This window comes from Scheffersomyces stipitis, chromosome 2 (genome assembly GCF_000209165.1).
Source record: "Scheffersomyces stipitis CBS 6054 chromosome 2, complete sequence".
Taxonomy (NCBI): Eukaryota; Fungi; Ascomycota; class Pichiomycetes; order Serinales; family Debaryomycetaceae; genus Scheffersomyces; species Scheffersomyces stipitis.
Window position 1 is genome coordinate 617113 of NC_009042.1, and position 16701 is coordinate 633813.

General features: G+C 39.0%; 9 protein-coding genes across 9 annotated transcripts; 7 read left to right on the plus strand and 2 right to left on the minus strand. All coding sequences in view use genetic code 12, as the record gives it.

Moving 5' to 3' along the window:
• Positions 1–411: 411 nt before the first annotated feature.
• Positions 412–801, minus strand: PICST_54919 (RING finger domain-containing protein; the record flags this gene model as incomplete). The annotated part of the gene is made up of 1 exon (XM_001382845.1): positions 412–801. A coding segment is annotated over one exon (390 nt), but the record flags the coding sequence as incomplete, so codon positions are not given.
• A 1585-nt stretch (positions 802–2386) lies between these two features.
• On the plus strand, positions 2387–3148 carry GPP1 (DL-glycerol-3-phosphatase; the record flags this gene model as incomplete). Its single annotated transcript, XM_001382318.1, has 1 exon — positions 2387–3148. One exon carries the CDS (start codon positions 2387–2389, stop codon positions 3146–3148), a length of 762 nt encoding a protein of 253 aa, XP_001382355.1.
• Positions 3149–5582: 2434 nt separating this feature from the next.
• On the plus strand, positions 5583–6347 carry PICST_42671 (predicted protein; the record flags this gene model as incomplete). Its single annotated transcript, XM_001382319.1, has 1 exon — positions 5583–6347. A coding segment is annotated over one exon (765 nt), but the record flags the coding sequence as incomplete, so codon positions are not given.
• A 24-nt stretch (positions 6348–6371) lies between these two features.
• On the plus strand, positions 6372–6977 carry PICST_55121 (predicted protein; the record flags this gene model as incomplete). Its single annotated transcript, XM_001382320.1, has 1 exon — positions 6372–6977. The coding sequence occupies one exon, from the start codon at positions 6372–6374 to the stop codon at positions 6975–6977; it is 606 nt and encodes a 201-aa protein (XP_001382357.2).
• Positions 6978–8904: 1927 nt separating this feature from the next.
• On the plus strand, positions 8905–11175 carry PICST_82388 (predicted protein). Its single transcript, XM_001382321.1, has 2 exons — positions 8905–9858; positions 9880–11175. Exons 1-2 carry the CDS (start codon positions 8910–8912, stop codon positions 11130–11132), a joined length of 2202 nt encoding a protein of 733 aa, XP_001382358.2. The 5' UTR covers positions 8905–8909; the 3' UTR covers positions 11133–11175.
• Positions 11176–11362: 187 nt separating this feature from the next.
• Positions 11363–11881, plus strand: PICST_76234 (predicted protein). Its single transcript, XM_001382322.1, has one exon. The coding sequence runs from the start codon at positions 11385–11387 to the stop codon at positions 11748–11750; it is 366 nt and encodes a 121-aa protein (XP_001382359.1). The 5' UTR covers positions 11363–11384; the 3' UTR covers positions 11751–11881.
• A 161-nt stretch (positions 11882–12042) lies between these two features.
• Positions 12043–12672, plus strand: PICST_56016 (predicted protein; the record flags this gene model as incomplete). Its single annotated transcript, XM_001382323.1, has 1 exon — positions 12043–12672. The coding sequence occupies one exon, from the start codon at positions 12043–12045 to the stop codon at positions 12670–12672; it is 630 nt and encodes a 209-aa protein (XP_001382360.1).
• Positions 12673–14505: 1833 nt separating this feature from the next.
• On the plus strand, positions 14506–15291 carry PICST_29587 (predicted protein; the record flags this gene model as incomplete). The annotated part of the gene is made up of 1 exon (XM_001382324.1): positions 14506–15291. The coding sequence occupies one exon, from the start codon at positions 14506–14508 to the stop codon at positions 15289–15291; it is 786 nt and encodes a 261-aa protein (XP_001382361.2).
• Positions 15292–16026: 735 nt separating this feature from the next.
• PICST_29588 (predicted protein) lies at positions 16027–16677 on the minus strand (the record flags this gene model as incomplete). Its single annotated transcript, XM_001382846.1, has 1 exon — positions 16027–16677. The coding sequence occupies one exon, from the start codon at positions 16675–16677 to the stop codon at positions 16027–16029; it is 651 nt and encodes a 216-aa protein (XP_001382883.2).
• Between the last annotated feature and the right edge of the window lie 24 nt (positions 16678–16701).

Below are 16701 nucleotides of genomic sequence, written 5' to 3' on the forward strand. Positions count from 1 at the left end.
TAAAATTTAGAGATTGTAGAATTTCGAAATCGTAATGCATTAGTGTGGTTAGAATTACTATGTACTATATATGATTGTCTATCAAAGAAGAACCTCTTACTAACCTTTCTTGGTTCTTTTAGAATGACCTGTTGCGGCAAATTCTGGTTTTCGTACGTTTGGTTTATAATCACTATCCTCGTATTCTTCCAGTTCGTCTTCAGTATCGCTTTTCAATTGGAGTTTAGATTTCTTTCTCTTCTTTATTGATTTCTTTCCCGTTGCTTCTTTCGCTCCGTTTCCATTTACCATTGCTTTGTCTTCAACATCTTCTTTTCCATCCTTTAGATTCTCTTCAATTGTCTTTTCTGTCTCTTCCTTGACTTCATCTATGATATCTTTGACTATGATCTCTTCTTCGCCTGCTGGAATGGGGGGTAATTCCGGAATACCCATAGTTGTCGCAAGCTTCATACGTAGGACTATTGTGTCCTTAAACGAAATATTCTTTCTACAAAGTGGACATAGTCCTGAGCCTCTCTTGCCTCTAACCTGGCCCCGGGCATGTGAACTGGATATACTCTGCTGTATACATTCGAGACAGAAAATGTGCCCACACGACGTGGAAGTGGCCATGGTCACTTCGTCAAAGCAAATGGGACATTGTACCTCCGCTAGCTTCTTAGTTATGTGGTGCTGTGGCTGTTCCGGATTGTCTATAAGATTCTGAGTTTGCTTTCGGAACTCAATGATTTCAAGATCATTGTCGTCTACGTCTTCTTCGTCTGAAGAAATGTTGATGATATACTCCGGAGTCTCCATGACTCTGGATGTTTCAGCCTTGTTAGGATTCCTTGTTAAGTTTGCAAAGCTAAAGAGATGTCCTGGGATTTGAAGAAGGAATCTTTTACTAAGCGCAACCGCAATCATTAAAATGGTTGCGCCGCCAAAATAGGAAAGGTACTACATGCAGGCAGAAAGTTGCAGCCGATCAGAAGGGGAGAAACGCCGGCTAAACACTATCAAGCATCCAGTTTTCAGTAGAAGCTTCCCATGCCACGATGTTAGGCATTGACCAATAGCAGGCTATGACGACAGAGACTCCCTTGAAGATTGAGGGAATATTTTTGAATTTGGAAAATTGACATATGAAAAAGTGACATATTTGACATCTAGAAGAATTGGTAACCTGAATTTCTCTATCTGCGACGAGTGTATCCTTTGAAATTCAGAGGACAAGAGAACGATAGCTGTCGATCGATAGGATGGAATACATGTACTTAGATAACGAGTGTCAATCCGTGTTATCTACCGCTTTGTCGATCGCGTTAGCCTCTGTAACATGAAATAGACTAAATTTCACACCAACATTCACAGGCGTAGCACAATCATCCGGCTGAATCCGAAACAACTCCCATACATACTTCTAGTCCCCTATGTTTGCCTTTTTTCCTTAACGTTCGTTTTTTACCGTTTCTAAGGAAGTTGCACCGTTTTGTTTTCGAGCCAATCTGGTACTGGAAAAGTGGTATGACGTAATGGCTCGAGAGAAAATTCATGAAGTATACAGGAGACCCTAATATACTACACCAGAACACATTGTCTAGCCCTAGTAGATAAGCACTTCAACACCATATGACGTAGTTGACGAAAACAATGTGCTACAAACCAGAGTTTTGTCTTAGAGTAGAAGACTTTTTTTGCACGTTCCAACGGTGTTACTACATCAACGAGTTTCAACCTACAATGGTCGTAGCTGTTGGAATAGCCGGCGGAAGAAAACTTCACCGACATGTTGTATTTTTAGTTGTGCTAGGGATCAGATAGACAAGAACAGAGTAGACAAAAAAAGTTGGGCTGTGTATACGAACGGAAGAGATTCACACGTAAGAAACTGGTTTTGGGACGAGGTTTTGAGATGAGATACACAATAATTCTGAACCAGTTTCTGTCCATTTGTATTCGGTTGGTGTCTGCCAATTTCCACCGAAAAAATTATCTGAATGGTTCGAGATGCCCAGACGACTTGGGTTGGTCTTAAGATAGTTTTCCTGTCGTAAATGAGTCAATCAGATGCCGTCAACGTTCCTAGATATTCGTCTTTTCTTTTGCCATATCTTCTATTGTACTGCATCTCGTGATGTACCAAGAAGGATTTATTGCACATAATCTGTGTGTACTGGTGACACAAAATCCCTGAGATATTTTACACCCATTTAGATGGATTTTACCCTGCTGATGGGACGATGGAGTCTGCAAGGCCCAGATCGATCCAGGCTATTTAAGGTAGGTCACTTCCCCCTCCCCTTTTGCGTTTTGCATTTAATTCATTTATTTGTTGAATTTTGTGCAACAACGTCTTTCAATTTCTCGCTACTCCCATCTCACTTAATTAAGAATTATAACCATGACTATCACTAAGAAGCCAGCTGTTTTCTACGTCAATGCCGCCTTGTTTGACTGTGACGGTACCTTAGTAAACTCTACTGGAGCCATCTCCGAATTCTGGAGAGATTTCGCAAAGACAAGACCACACGTTAACCCAGAAGAAATTATCAAGACTTCCCACGGTGTGCGTACCTTTGACGTCATCGCCAAATGGTCACCAGAAGATGCCGTTGTTGAAACTGTTACTGCCATGGAAGGTTCGATTCCAGACTCGTTTGGTCAATACGCCAAGCCTATTCCTGGTGCTGTTGAGTTAGTCAAATCCTTTGACAACTTGTCCAAGACACAGACTGCTGATAAGAAGCAGAGATGGGCCATTGTCACGTCCGGCACTTTACCCTTGGCTACCAAATGGCTCAAATTGTTACAAATCAAGCAGCCAGATATTTTCATCACGGCTGAAAAGTGCTCCAAGGGTAAGCCACACCCTCAAGGTTACCAAATTGCCAGAGACAGCTTGGGATACAACCATTCTGCCAAAAAGGTAGTAGTCTTTGAAGACGCACCTGCTGGAATTGCTGCTGGAAAGGGAGCTGGAGCCTTTATAGTCGGTATCTGTTCCACCTACAATCCTGAAAAGGTCAGAAGCGCTGGTGCTGACATCGTGGTTGACGACTTGTCCTCTTTGCACATTGAATCCTACAACCCTGAAACTGACGAGTTCAAGGTATTTGTGAAAGACTACCATTACGCCAACGACGAATTTTTTGAGGATATCTAAGAAATCAATGTCAACATGGCAATAATTATTTATACTAGTATGGTGATCATTTTTTGCACTGAATTTATAGAGTTAATGTATATTAGAATAAGGGAGCTGAAATTTGAAGGTCTCGAAGGCCTCGAAGGCCGTAAGAACCATATATTGTAAGGTTAGAGTTGACTTAAAAATGCACCACCAACACAAAATCTGAACGTAGTCAGATTTCTATTATATCAGTTGGATTGTGTAAGTTTCTCGATACAATACAAAATCGTAAGCCGTGCATGTATATATATACTGTAAAGTAGATTTCAACGAGAGACTGGTCTCCACAGGATAGGAATGTTCCACAGGAACTATACCCAAATGCAAGAGTATCTCTGTCCGGGTTTTGCGTGGCTGTGTATTCATATAGAAACAAAAATTGACCCAAGAAGCTACGAAAATTATAAAATAATGATTTAAGGTTCCAATATACACATGTCAAGAGGAAGTTTGGCCCTGAACACCCAAAAGCATCATCATCATCCGTTGAAGAGAATAGACATGCTAATCTAGGCGAAACAACGCTTCAACTTCAAATTTTGATCGAATTGTTCGGCTCATGTTCATACCCAGTTGCATATCGCATTTGGTAAATGTCCCAATGTTGGCAGTAGCTAAAACAATCTTTATCCGGCGACAAAGGGCATGGTATTGCCCTTAGATAAAGAATTCTTCGAATACTACACTGCAACATGCACTCCACTTTCTGCTCTATGCCATAAATATACTTCACACGTTTTCAAGAGCATATATTATATTACCGAACGCGATATCCATATTAGAAGATGAAGTGGTTGAATTCAAATGTATTTATGTGAAATCGCTGCAAATACACTAGAACCGAACATTCGCTACATTTGCAGTCACATCGAATTCCATGGCCTTGCAACTGCTCAAATCAATACTTTAGAATTACTGTCATCAACATGCAAGTTTCCGAATTGCTTGTACAACAATTGGAATTCTTGAAAACTCCTTTGATAATGAGAAGTTAAAAAGTCTCTTACGCTGAATACTATATTTATCTAAGTAGATTGGGGCTGTGAATTGTTTTAGCTAGAGATGACACCCGTGGAAAGAACTTAGCCTCTTTCCCGCTTCACTGCATAATGAAAGAGAGTACTTAGTTAGGAACTCAAACTGCAAGATATATGGTCTACTTTATAATAAGAACTATTTCAAACTTTACCTCCTTCTTAAGAAGGAGATTTCAACTGAGCAATTCTTAAATTGTAGACTTTGCTACAATCGTTCCCATGAAATTGCAAGTTAGACCTCGGAATTTTGATTATTCCTCGGAATAAATATTGTAGGTGGCCTATCTAAATTTTGCACGATGGCACAAATAATCTTGCACTACTCGACAGATAAGTTGGAGTATAACAAGTCAAATTTTGAATAATGTTGCGCTTTTTTAGTATTTGGTATTAAATAGATATTCGAGAAATATTAGCCTTGCTATCATGCAAAAGATTTGTTCTTTCACTTAACATTTAATTGAGGGGCCTGCAACATTGCTTTGGTTCCCGTGCAATATTAATTCCGAGAGTCATCCAAAATTCCGAGGTCTAACTTGCAATTTCATGGGAACGATTGTACATTCAATAGGACCCTCAATTACAATTCTTATCAATTGAAGTCTTATTTCACTGGCATGCATATAGTGTCACAAAAAATATTTCGATTATAATCTGAATTCTAAAATTAGCGAAAAAAATATTCCCACAGCCAACATCCCTTATAAAAAAGGGCAATCATTTCATGATACGAGATTAGAGAATCGAAATGTGCTTTTCTGAAATAGTAAAGAGTATCTATCCTTTGGTTTTCAAAGCTGGTTGTTGATTCAAAAATTCTATTTGGAGAAGATCGTAGAACTACATTTAGAACGAAATTTCTGCATATTCATAAGCCGCCAAGTTCAAGGAACGCTTTGAAGTCTCGCAAAATATAACATTTTATTTTTGAGGACGAACATGCATGTACGACCGAAGTTACCTTCCTATCTGCAAGAGTACTAAAATAACATGTTAGGATACCCCAGGTTCACAGACCCTGTTCCCAAATTATTTGAGGACTTGGTTAGAAAAATCATTCATGGTTTACTCTTCTCATGGCATAAGTAATGAAGATTCTACATATCAATCTCAAAAGAAGAGTATCAACGATTATTTTTTTCATATCAGTAATATTCGTATTGGCAATAGCTAGGTACTGCTTCGGCATTCCCCATGCGATTAATCCTTGGCCCTCATCGTTAACAATAGAAGACTTGGACTTCATTTCCTGCTCTAGCGACGACATTTCTTGTAAGTGTGATATATTCTTTTCAAATTTGTTAGAAGAGGACTACTGGGCCAAAAGTCAATTAGCTAACCCTTCTATTGACCGAAACAGAATTCGATATAATGTCCGCAACCTACGTCTTTTTGGAAAATGTTTCCTAGAAAGTGAAGGTCAATTACCAAAATATCTAAGTATCCTAGAGAAGGGGCTTCTACCAATTTTTTCACGAAATCCACCAAAGTTTATGAAATGGGACGGTCAAGAGTTTAACTTACTTTCGACAAAGGAATCGACTTCTTCTACAGAACGTGAATCGAATGAAAGGTTTTGTTTTTGGAAAGAAGTCTTGAAAAGTATGAGTGGATCTGGAATAGTAGTGAGTGCTAGTGATCAACAAGTAACTGAGGTGATGAATTTGCTTAAAGTTCTTCGTTTTCTTGAAAATGAATTACCAATTCAAATAGTTCATAAGGGGGATCTTAATCGGGATTCTCAAAAAAGGATTATAGAAATCGGGAGAGGTGTAGACACTCCTCATGACAAATTCAAACAAAACGTTTGGTTTGTTGATGTATCCAATTGCTTACACATAGATCATTTGAATAAATTTACTAGATTCAAGAACAAATGGCTCTCTGTTTTGTTCTCCTCATTCGAGGAAATCATTTTAATGGATGCCGACACGGTTCCTTTGGTGAAACCTAGTACACTTCTACAGAACGAAAAGTATAAAAGATCTGGAGCGCTTTTCTTTAAGGATAGGGCGTTAAGTGAAACAATATGGTCTTCAGAGGTGTACCTTTATAAGTCCTTACTTCCAAATAATTTAGAACAAAGAGTGTTTGGAACTGCACTTCAAACTAAAACAATCTTCGAAAATACCTTTTTCAGACTAAACCGGAGACATTTCATGGAAAGTGGGTTGGTGGTACTAAATAGAAACCATCATATGACAGGGCTCTTGATGGGTTGCCAACTTAATATGTGGGACTTAACTAGTAAGCCAGTTCATGGTGATAAGGAGCTCTTTTGGCTAGGTCAATTACTTAGTGGGCAAGAAGACTTTGAGTTTGCAAACAAACATGCTGCTGCTATTGGACAAGTTGAACAGTCGGGTAAGATCAAAAAGGTGTGCTCGACACAGGTGGCTCATTTTGATGACAACGGAGAATTGATATGGATCAATGGTGGTCTTCTGACATGCAAGAAGAATTCAGCCTGTTATGATTATTCAAGATTTAAGAACCTCAGAGGAAACTTCAACTCATGTTTACTGTTAAATTCATATTACCAGCATCCAATTGCACCCAAGGTTGCATTAATTACAGCACCTAAAGAGTATTCTATGTTTCAAAGATCACTTGGTTGGAAGCAACAGCCGGATCTAGGCTGTTTGGGATACTTTTGGTGTACCCATAGTGATCTGAATGCTGAAAATGATGAGTTAATTGAATTTAACTCTACATTTAGAGAATACTTTCAGAATTTGGCAAACATATGGACTGGAGTAAATTAATTTTATTGAGATATTAGATCATGCCTGGCCTGGCTATGATAGTTGGTGCACTTCTTCTGTAAGGAATCCACACAGACCGTAAAACCTTGTGTTCAACATTCACATGATTTGAGCTAATAAGCACAACGGGCTACAAAAACAAGTGTAATAAAAGTTAAATAGAAAGAAATCTTCATACTAGAAACTGGATACAAATGATGACATGTAGCAGGAAATAGATGGAGTTTTCAACTAGGGATGCTTAAATGCAATTATTGGGATACAAAATTCAGTTATATAATTTAATAGTGCGACCGCTTTGATTACCACTTCTAAAAAGGAGGAGTATATTAGGGTTGTTGGTTAATCAATTCGGTTTCAAGTGTAATTTTGCACCAATTGTAAATTTTTAGATACGTCCACTGCACCCTTCCAAATGGATCTCGCACATAGCAATATGCTCTTGAAAATCCTTGTCAAATATATTTTTCAACAGCTGTGCCGAAAGTGATTTGCATGTAGCATGGGAAGGTTGAAGGACATGATATCCGACTTCTACATTCTGGGTCACATATACTCCGCTACGTTGGCCGCGAAGTGTAGATGCTTGTTTTGCTTGTATTGGCTGTTGCTGCTGTTCGGCTTCTACCGCAAGCAACATATAGCAGCGCATAAATGTGCATGGACACAATTTTGTTGCACGTTAGTGGATTACCGTATGGAGTATTACCATATGAAGTAGAAGCCCAATAAATACTTGTATTTTGGCTCTCCAGAAGTTGAAGCCGACGTCCTCATAAACAATAATGTGTGGTAGTAATTGTTTCGTTAAATTTTTCTCTGTCTCCCTCTTCGTATATGGCGTTCTCAAAAATTTCCAAAATTTGTCTGAAAAGTAGAGAAATTTGAGAAGTAATGACAAAATTAGTTGAATTCACACTTTTCATGGTAATAGTGTTACTTAATAAATTCATCAAATTAAAGCAAGAATAATTATGGAAGGCACAAGTTCTTTCATCACACGTTCATGGATGTAGTATTATGGTAAACAATAGTTGAATGTGTGTCACTCAATTACTTCAACATATCTTTTTGCAGCCAGTCACGTGCAATCATTGAACATTAGAAGAAGTGATTACAGATTGGTGCCCTTTTTTAACCTTTACCAATATAGACAAATTTATGAGCTGCAAGGATGACTTGTTACAGACCATGCATAAACTCTACTAGATATGTATATTCCACTGGGGAGACCTAACTTCAACGGTTAAATTCAGAGAACGAGAAGCTATTGACAGTTGAATCCAACGTACAAGAAATTCATGGAATGTTTGGTGAATCATATGAACATTTATTGCTGACAAATGCAAGGCATAAATTGCTGATGGTTGGGTTTGAGAAAGAAGCGTCAGATGATTGTATTGAGACTTGCAACATTACTAGCTAATGTCAAGTCGAAAATGTAAGTATAACCAGAAGAATTGGACCAACGTATCAAGAATGAAATGGCTTACAAACAATGCTTTCATAGTGTCGGCTTAATACAAATTGCCACAGTTAGTTTAGAAAGATGTTGTGTTAGACGGCAGGACTGATGGACATTGATTTGCTAGTAAACTATGGAAATCGTGAAAAATCTCAGTGAATATTAAAATAAATATTAATTCCTCAGCTTGAAAACTAAGGTTGAATGCCAATCAACAAGAAAACTTAGCATACACTCATATCTCGAATAGCATTTACCTCTAATTCATAACATGCTTTCACTAAGCCATTTTAATACTTCTACCTGTTATACATTCAATATGTCTATTTCTTACATAATCAAAACACTATGCATATTTATATGCAGTACAACACACTCAGCAGCGATGGCATCAATAAATTTTTCAGATACAATTGAGTACTTCTTTAATTGCAAAATTCTACCACAGCAGCGCCCCAGTCTTCAAAATGAGTGTAGTTGTGCCCAGCTTGAGCTACAACTATCCGTTGTCGACTCTACCAAGAACGTCGGACTTGAAGCTCCACGAGAAGGTGGTTATTCCTGCAATCTCGTCTGCAGAGCCAGATTCAATAGACGTAGGCATTTCCAAGTCCATCATTTCTTCCTACATCATCAGACCCACACCTAAATTGATATGGTCATATGCATTAAGTCCGGTTACTATTGTCGATTGTATGGCAGTATGCGAGAAAGAAAACAACAAGCTTTACATTGTTGGTGTCACAGAAAGAAGAAAGCACAAGCTTCTTTTGCTCAACAGATCCTTGACAGGAAGCGCTGAAGATTCCACCACAGAAACCATGGAATTAAAGCTCGAAGAAAGACTCAAAGATGTCAAGATTTTCAATGATGGCGCGTTGATTGTAGCTGTCTACGAAAGCGGAAGTATAGACATGTTCAAAACAGAAGCCAACAGTTTGGTATCTACGGTAGTGGAGCCAATTACCAAAAAATCCAAGAATGCCCCAAAGCTTCTCCACAGTCAATTCATAGACGATCTCTCCATTACAGACCGTAAGAATTTTGTAGTGTTGGCTTTCCACGACAAAACCCATTTGCATTTCAAACTTGTCGCTCTCAACATCGCAAGTTCCAGCTTTTTCGAAGTGAACTCGGCAAAGATAGAAGTTGCTGACCCAGCCTCCTCCAAGATTGCATATGCAGCCGGATTCTTGTACCACTTGAATCCAGCTGCTAAGGAAATTACTTCATACACCATCCCAACTTTTAACTCACAAAGAACCATATCTGTGAGAGCCTTGTTCCCCGACACTTTCCAAGCAGAAGAAGTATCTTTCTTCTCCCCTAGCATCGACAGAGTCTTGCTTTCTGTTGCCAACAAGATCCACTTGATAAATTTCAAATTCTCTTGTCTTTTGGACACCTTTGAATCCCGTTCTTCTTCCTCATCGGTAGCCAATCCAGACAAAGTATTGATTAACCAAGTTGTAAAAGTCAAGGGATCAGGTAGAGATACCAAATCATTGGCTGTGTATTTGTACTTGAAAAATAAAGACAACAATGTCTACTTGAATGTAATCAACATCGATGTTGGTTTGAACATTTTGAGTGAGTGTCTCGGAAAGAGCATTGACAAGAATTCCAATGAAGACTTCTTTAAAGGCTTGGTAGACTTGGCCAAACAGGATTTCGAAACTGAATCAGAACTGTTGTCTCAGGAATTAGGTGAAGTTTTCCACCATTTACAAGAGGCAAAGAGAACCAGAGATTTCAACAAGTGGGAAAGAATACTAATTCCATACTTAAAGAACGAGGATTGGGATGTTATCAAAAAGTCGTTGAAGAGCAAGAAGAAGACCTCAGAAAAGGTATACAAATTCAAAGAATTCGAAGTAGAAAGTGATCGCGCTGTCGATGTAAACTTTGTCACCAAGGTGTTGCTGTTAATTTTCAAGATCAACACTTCCAAGGTGGTTGAATTTGCCGATCCGGAATTCATCCCTGAGCACACCTTGATCTACTTGCTAACGAACCCTATTTTCCCTGTAGAGTACACTCGTGGCTTGTTGAAGTTATTCAGTCGTTCAGAACAGGTTACTTTGTTAAGACAAGCTATCATCACATGTCCAAACTTGACTATACATGAGCTTCTCTTGCAACTATTCAGTTCTCACAATGATGAAGTAATTTTCCTGGACTTGATCAACCGTTTGATTGGAGTTTTTGCAACTGTGGATATCAATAAGGAGTTCAAGAAGTTGTTACAGAACGAAGAATCAAGCGTAAACTTGAACGACCTCTTGAACAGATTGTTGCAAGTCAAAAATAACCACAAAAGCTGGAATCTCATTGAGATTACCATCGACGCTGGGGGATTGTTCAACTGGCTGTTGGATACTATCGAGAAGTTGAACGAGTTGATAGAAACCAAAGTACATGCCTTGATGGAGAATAGCTACAACTTGACCTTGACCAACCAAGTGTTGTTGTTCAACGAGCCAGCGTCGAAGAAGAAGTCCAAGAAGAAGTCCAAACCCACAGGCAAGTCTGTGACTGATGATATCGTTTCGAACAACGTTCAACAGCACTCGCAATTGGAATCTATTATCTCAGTAAAGAATGGTGCTAAGAACAAACGCTTGGATGACCCCAGCATCGAGATTTCGAAGAAGTACCCTAACTACACAGTGGACAGACTTTTGTTGTAAGTAGCATAATGAAGATCATATAGAGAAATACCACATGTACAATAGTAAAAAAACGGCTGCAAAATGTAGAATATGCCTACAGTAATAATTATTGAGTCCCGTGCAGCACTCGCTGTTTTGGGGATTTGAGAGTGTCAGAAAAAAATTGAAAATGTGCTTCGAGAATCCAGATTTGGGACATTTCGAGGAAAGGTTTTTGTATTACATCCCAAACTTTGTATAGCAAGTAGATCTGACAGTCACACAACTACGATGTCGATTTCCAACGTTTCAGCTGCCAAATCTGCCTATAGAAATGCCTTGAGAGCGACCAGAATAGCCTTTAGACAAGATGTGCCAGTCTTGAGCTCCGCCAGACTTCAGATTAAAGATGGCTTCACCAAAAACAGAGAGTTGAAGGATGAAGCCGAAATATCCGAAGCCATCTCCAAACTCAACGAAGTCAGTAAGTTCTTGGTTCAGAATATTGTCCAGGGTGAGAAGCAAGAAGATGGAAAGTACTTTTTGAACTTCCATGAAAAGACAGAGTTGGGAGACAACGAAACTATCAGACAGGGCAATAAGGCCAACTTGGGATCTTTGGCTGGTGCTAAGGTCAAGAAGTGTAGTGATAACTAAGTAAATAAGAAGAGAAAATGGAACAGAAGGAGAAGAAGACTTAGCATCTTGTCTTGTCTTCGAAGATTCAAGATATTTAACGAATTGTACAAAGAAGCATATAATGTATATAGAATAAACGGAATTCAGATAAAATGGGTTGTGTACTGTATGTTTATATTCTACATTTTCAATAGCAACAGAGTTTGTAGAAGTAGTGACTCATAGCTTAAGGATCGTCAATTTCATAAATAAGAGTGAAAAAATGGACTGAGAAATCATCACCAAATGGTCTTTTCTTAGCCACAAGACAATGAACGAACCAGAAAGAAATAAAAGAGACATTCAGATATCCAAGGCGATGTCGTATCTCTTGAGACACGCCGCTGTCAAAGAGAAACTCGCTATAGATGAAGATGGTTATGTTCAGATAGAAGATCTTCTCAAGCACCAGAGATTGAAAACGTTCAGAACTTCAATAGCAGACTTAGAAAGAGTCGTGCAGAACGACAACAAACAGAGATACACCATTAAGGACAATGCCATCTGTGCCAACCAGGGCCATTCCATCAAGAGCGTAGGAAGTGATAACCTCGAGTTGCTAACTTTAGAAACCATACCCTCAGAAGTATATCATGGAACCTACCGAAATAAACTAGGTTTGATATATTCCAGTGGAGGTCTTAACCGACTCCGCAGAAATCACATCCATATGACATCTAAAGCGTACTCTGTGAAATCAGGAATACGCTACAATGCCAATGTGTTAATCTACATAGACGTAGCCAAATGCATGGAAGCCGGTATCAAGTTCTACAAGAGTTTGAACGATGTCATTTTGAGTGAGGGAGATGAAAATGGCTACATCAGTTGGAAATACTTTGACAAGGTGGTCGAAGTCAAGACGGGAGAAAAACTAGATACCCAAGAATACGAAAAATAGAGATAGAGTATGACACAAGAAAGAAACTAAATAATTCTTCACTAATTAATGAATACGAGCAAAATAGAATGTACCAGAAATATGTAAGAGTACGAAACAGGGGCCAGAACAGAATGGACCGAGGAAGAATGAGACAGAATGAAAAAGAATGATTTCAACTGGAATGGATGTAGTAATAACGAATGGCAATTTAAAGAAGAAGAATTAAGAATGGTCCCATATTATGCTAATATGAACTGATTATCAACTCCAGATAGAGATGTGACACTGAGCCTAAGACTCCTGTTCAGAATTCAAATTCTGCCAAGTATAAATGAACATTTTTCATCCGGGAACTGATATTCACGGGATTCCAAACCGGTCAATTGATCTCTGTTGTCTTACAAATTTAGTTATAGTAACAATTTAGAAGATGAAAGAGCTCGTAACCTGGCTGATAATTGATAATTATATGCCTAGGACACCAAGCTCCACTACCAGGACAAAATTTTTAAGAGTCGAGCTCTTGTCCAGTGACGCCTAGAATCCAGCAGCGATGTATTGGGACCAAAAGCTACACTATACAGTGCCCCAGTATTCTCCTCGTTTGGAATGTACTACTGAAGTGAAATAAGAATCGACTTTCGTTGAAGAAATGCTCTAAGCGAAGAGAACAATTACGAAGCTTAGTTTACACAGAAAGAGCAAACTAAGGGGCTTAGCTGGAAAATTCCTATTCAGAATATGTGTTTGAGAGACTAGAACAGTGTGGTGGTTGTTACAGTTCAGCTGAGAGCAAAATTGGTAATTATAGCATTAATTGAAGAAGTTCTTCAGAACAAAGTACGGATGCCAAAAGCGAATGAACGGACCGTATCTGGAAGTGTATTCCGTGCGCCTAAACATCACAGTTGCGGTCCGGAGGCTAGATGACAACATTCTAAGTCTGAGCAGCAATCAGCTAAAAATGATTAAGGTTGTGGAACTAACGGGTTAAGGCACCTACAAGTAAAATTATAAGAAGGAGTATTCCAATTTTCAGCCTACTCCCGGTAACACAGGTGCATGATGTACACGATCTAAATTGAGGAAACTTGGTTCAACGGGGATCTGGACCTCGAAGTTCCAAAAAATATTGTCTAGAGCACACCTGCTCTAAATGGATGCATTTCAATCTAGGCAAGCCATATCCCGATTAGCGAAATTATGAAAGGTTTGAACCACAGCAGCAAAGTAATTGCACATATCATTCACAACCCTGTCGCCCAAGGTAGTCACCAATTCCGAAGTCCCTAAATAAGTGGTAATTACGAAACTTCCAAAAAAATACAATCATCCTGGTTTCCCGACCAGCCAATGCGCATGAGATGGGTGGCCCCGCACCCCTCTTAGTGGGTTCTAGATTTGTTCAGGGTTCCATAATTTTACCAGGAATGGATGCCTTCCTGGCCATAGTTGAACTTCTAACAATATATGGGCCGATCTAGATTCAGCTAGTTGCAAGATACTGGCAGTGTCAGAAAATATTGTCTAAAATTACGTCTTCTCTTGCAGGTAAATTGATCGTCATTTACTAACTCTGGGGTTGGGCTATATAGATGAAATAATCCTGGTTTTTCATCGTTCAACCACACGATGCCAGTTTTGGACCCGGAGACTAGCAGTGGCAACTGATAAGGATAGACCAGTTACTTACCTCCTAAGCTCTCCGAGAAGTCGAAAGACATAGACTGAGCTTCTATAATAGGCATACCCAATTCCGTATTGCCATATATCACCATCCACAATTTTCTGTTAGTGTTTCCTATATTATAAACTCCACCACCTCATCGGTCCTGGTTCAGTTCTATGATCATGGCAATGAGCAGACATTTCGAATACTCCAACTACCAGATCTCGCAGATTCACACCACCACCATCACTGTACCTTCCAGCGTTCACCGGCCCTTGTGTGCTTCTTCTGCAGATGACAATAAGATATGTCAGTGGTACTGCTGTTCTTGTGGCCAAAGCTACGGATCAATACATTATAATCACAACGAAGAAAAGAGTAAAGAGACCAGCAATGAGAGCCACAATCCTATAGAACAAGATCTTATTGGTAATGAAAATCAATATCATAGCAACATTAATATCAATATCGATACTCCATCTGGTATATCAACGAACAGCTCTGTTGAATCTCCATTTCTCAACTCACCAACCCTTAATGTTCAGGATTTCAGATACTACGGCCAGATGGGTCACAGCAACTCCTTGGAACCGAGTCGCTCGGAATCGAATTTAAGTGGCAGCAGTGTGACCGAGTCTTCTTCTCCCAAAACTTGCAACTACGATTTCTACAGTCCTTCCCTTTCACAAAGACACATGGATAATGAGAATGCGCCATTGACTCTTACCAGATCAAAGAGTTTGGGAGACTTGCTAGAAGACAAATATGAACAATCACAAACTACGATACCCGGCTCTCGAGATCCTCTGCATCTCCATCCAACAGAAAACGACCACGACAACTACAACCAGAGAAGTGTGCGAGGTTGCGAGATCATTCTCAACATCCCCACCAGATTCACCTGTCACAGATGTAACCACATGATGTGTCCATATTGTCCCAAAGTTCGCTTGAGAGACTTGGAATAACAGACGACTTATTCCCGATTGTGTCTTCTAGAACACATACTCATACTCATACTCACTTCCACTAGACGACGTATAGAGTATCGAGTAATTGCATATTGGGACAGCTAGTCATTCGAATATGTTCACCGTGTAATATATAGAGTAATGTTAATGTATAGAACAAAGTTCTAGAACTGGTTAATTTAGAAGAAGTTGTAACATTTATTTCAAGTTGCCTCACATTTAGTTAATTTGGTTCTAGGCTAGCTGAGCCTGGAGAGCGTAATAAAACACCGTGAATTCATTCTACTCTGATACAAACTTAAAAAATCCAGACTCTAAAAGAAAGATATTTTGTTCATGTTTAGTTCTGGTAAATAATTGGCTGCGAAAATATATCCTTTTCAAACACCTACATCGGAAGTAAAGTGTACTGCGCTAGTTCTTATTGAGAAAGTCACCTTTTACGAACTGGGTATTTGGTGCAATTCATGAGTTTCAACTCATTTCAGTTGCAATAGCTTTTACAGTACTTCTAAGTGACCAATTGCAACTATAGAGTATACTATTGCTACATTGTCGAAGTACAGATGAATAAGCACTTAGAGAATAGAATTTTTTTTCAAGTCGTCGTCTGTACTAACAACGATTTACCACAATTCTACAATGCTATAAGTGTCTACATCTGCTGCCTATGATTTCGGAAATGCATTAGGAATAATCCTATTCTATGTATGTAAAATAAGTGCGCTGCTCTTACTTTCTGTTGAGAGACTTTCTCTTCAACCACTTGTCCTTGGACTTGACGATCCTAGATTCAGACTTTGGAACTAATTTCTTGTTGCTGTTAAAACTCTGTACCTTGACTTGAACAGGTCCCTTATTAACAGACAACTTTTTCGACAACTTGATTGCTCTCAACTTCTCTTGCTTGATTTTCTGGCGCAATAACTTTTGGTCCATTTCTTCGAAGTCCTGGACCTTCAAATGCTTTGATTGGGTATGGGCAGCTAAGAGGCCATCATTTTCGATTGCCTCTATCAAATCGTCAGGTAAGAAATCAGGCAATTCGTTTTCTTCTTGTTGTGGTTGTTCTCTTTCTTTCTTCTTCAGTTTCTGTTCCTTGTTTTTGAGGTCTAATTCTCTCCGCCTTTCTCTTTCTTCTTTTCTTCTTTGTGCCTCTAATTCCTTTTGTTTCTTTTGCTTATTTATTATGTCTTGCTTGGCTGTACTTAATGATTCTTCCTCTGGAGCATCATCGTCAGAGTCCTCTGAACTGGACTCTTCCTCTTCCTCTTCATTTTCCTCTGCTGTGTGGTATTCAACTTCATTTAAACTGTTGTCGGCTTCCAGAAATTTTATCTTGGTAGGAACCTTGGCCGATCTGCTTCTAGTAGTCACCACCATGGTGTGTAATAGTTATATAAACAA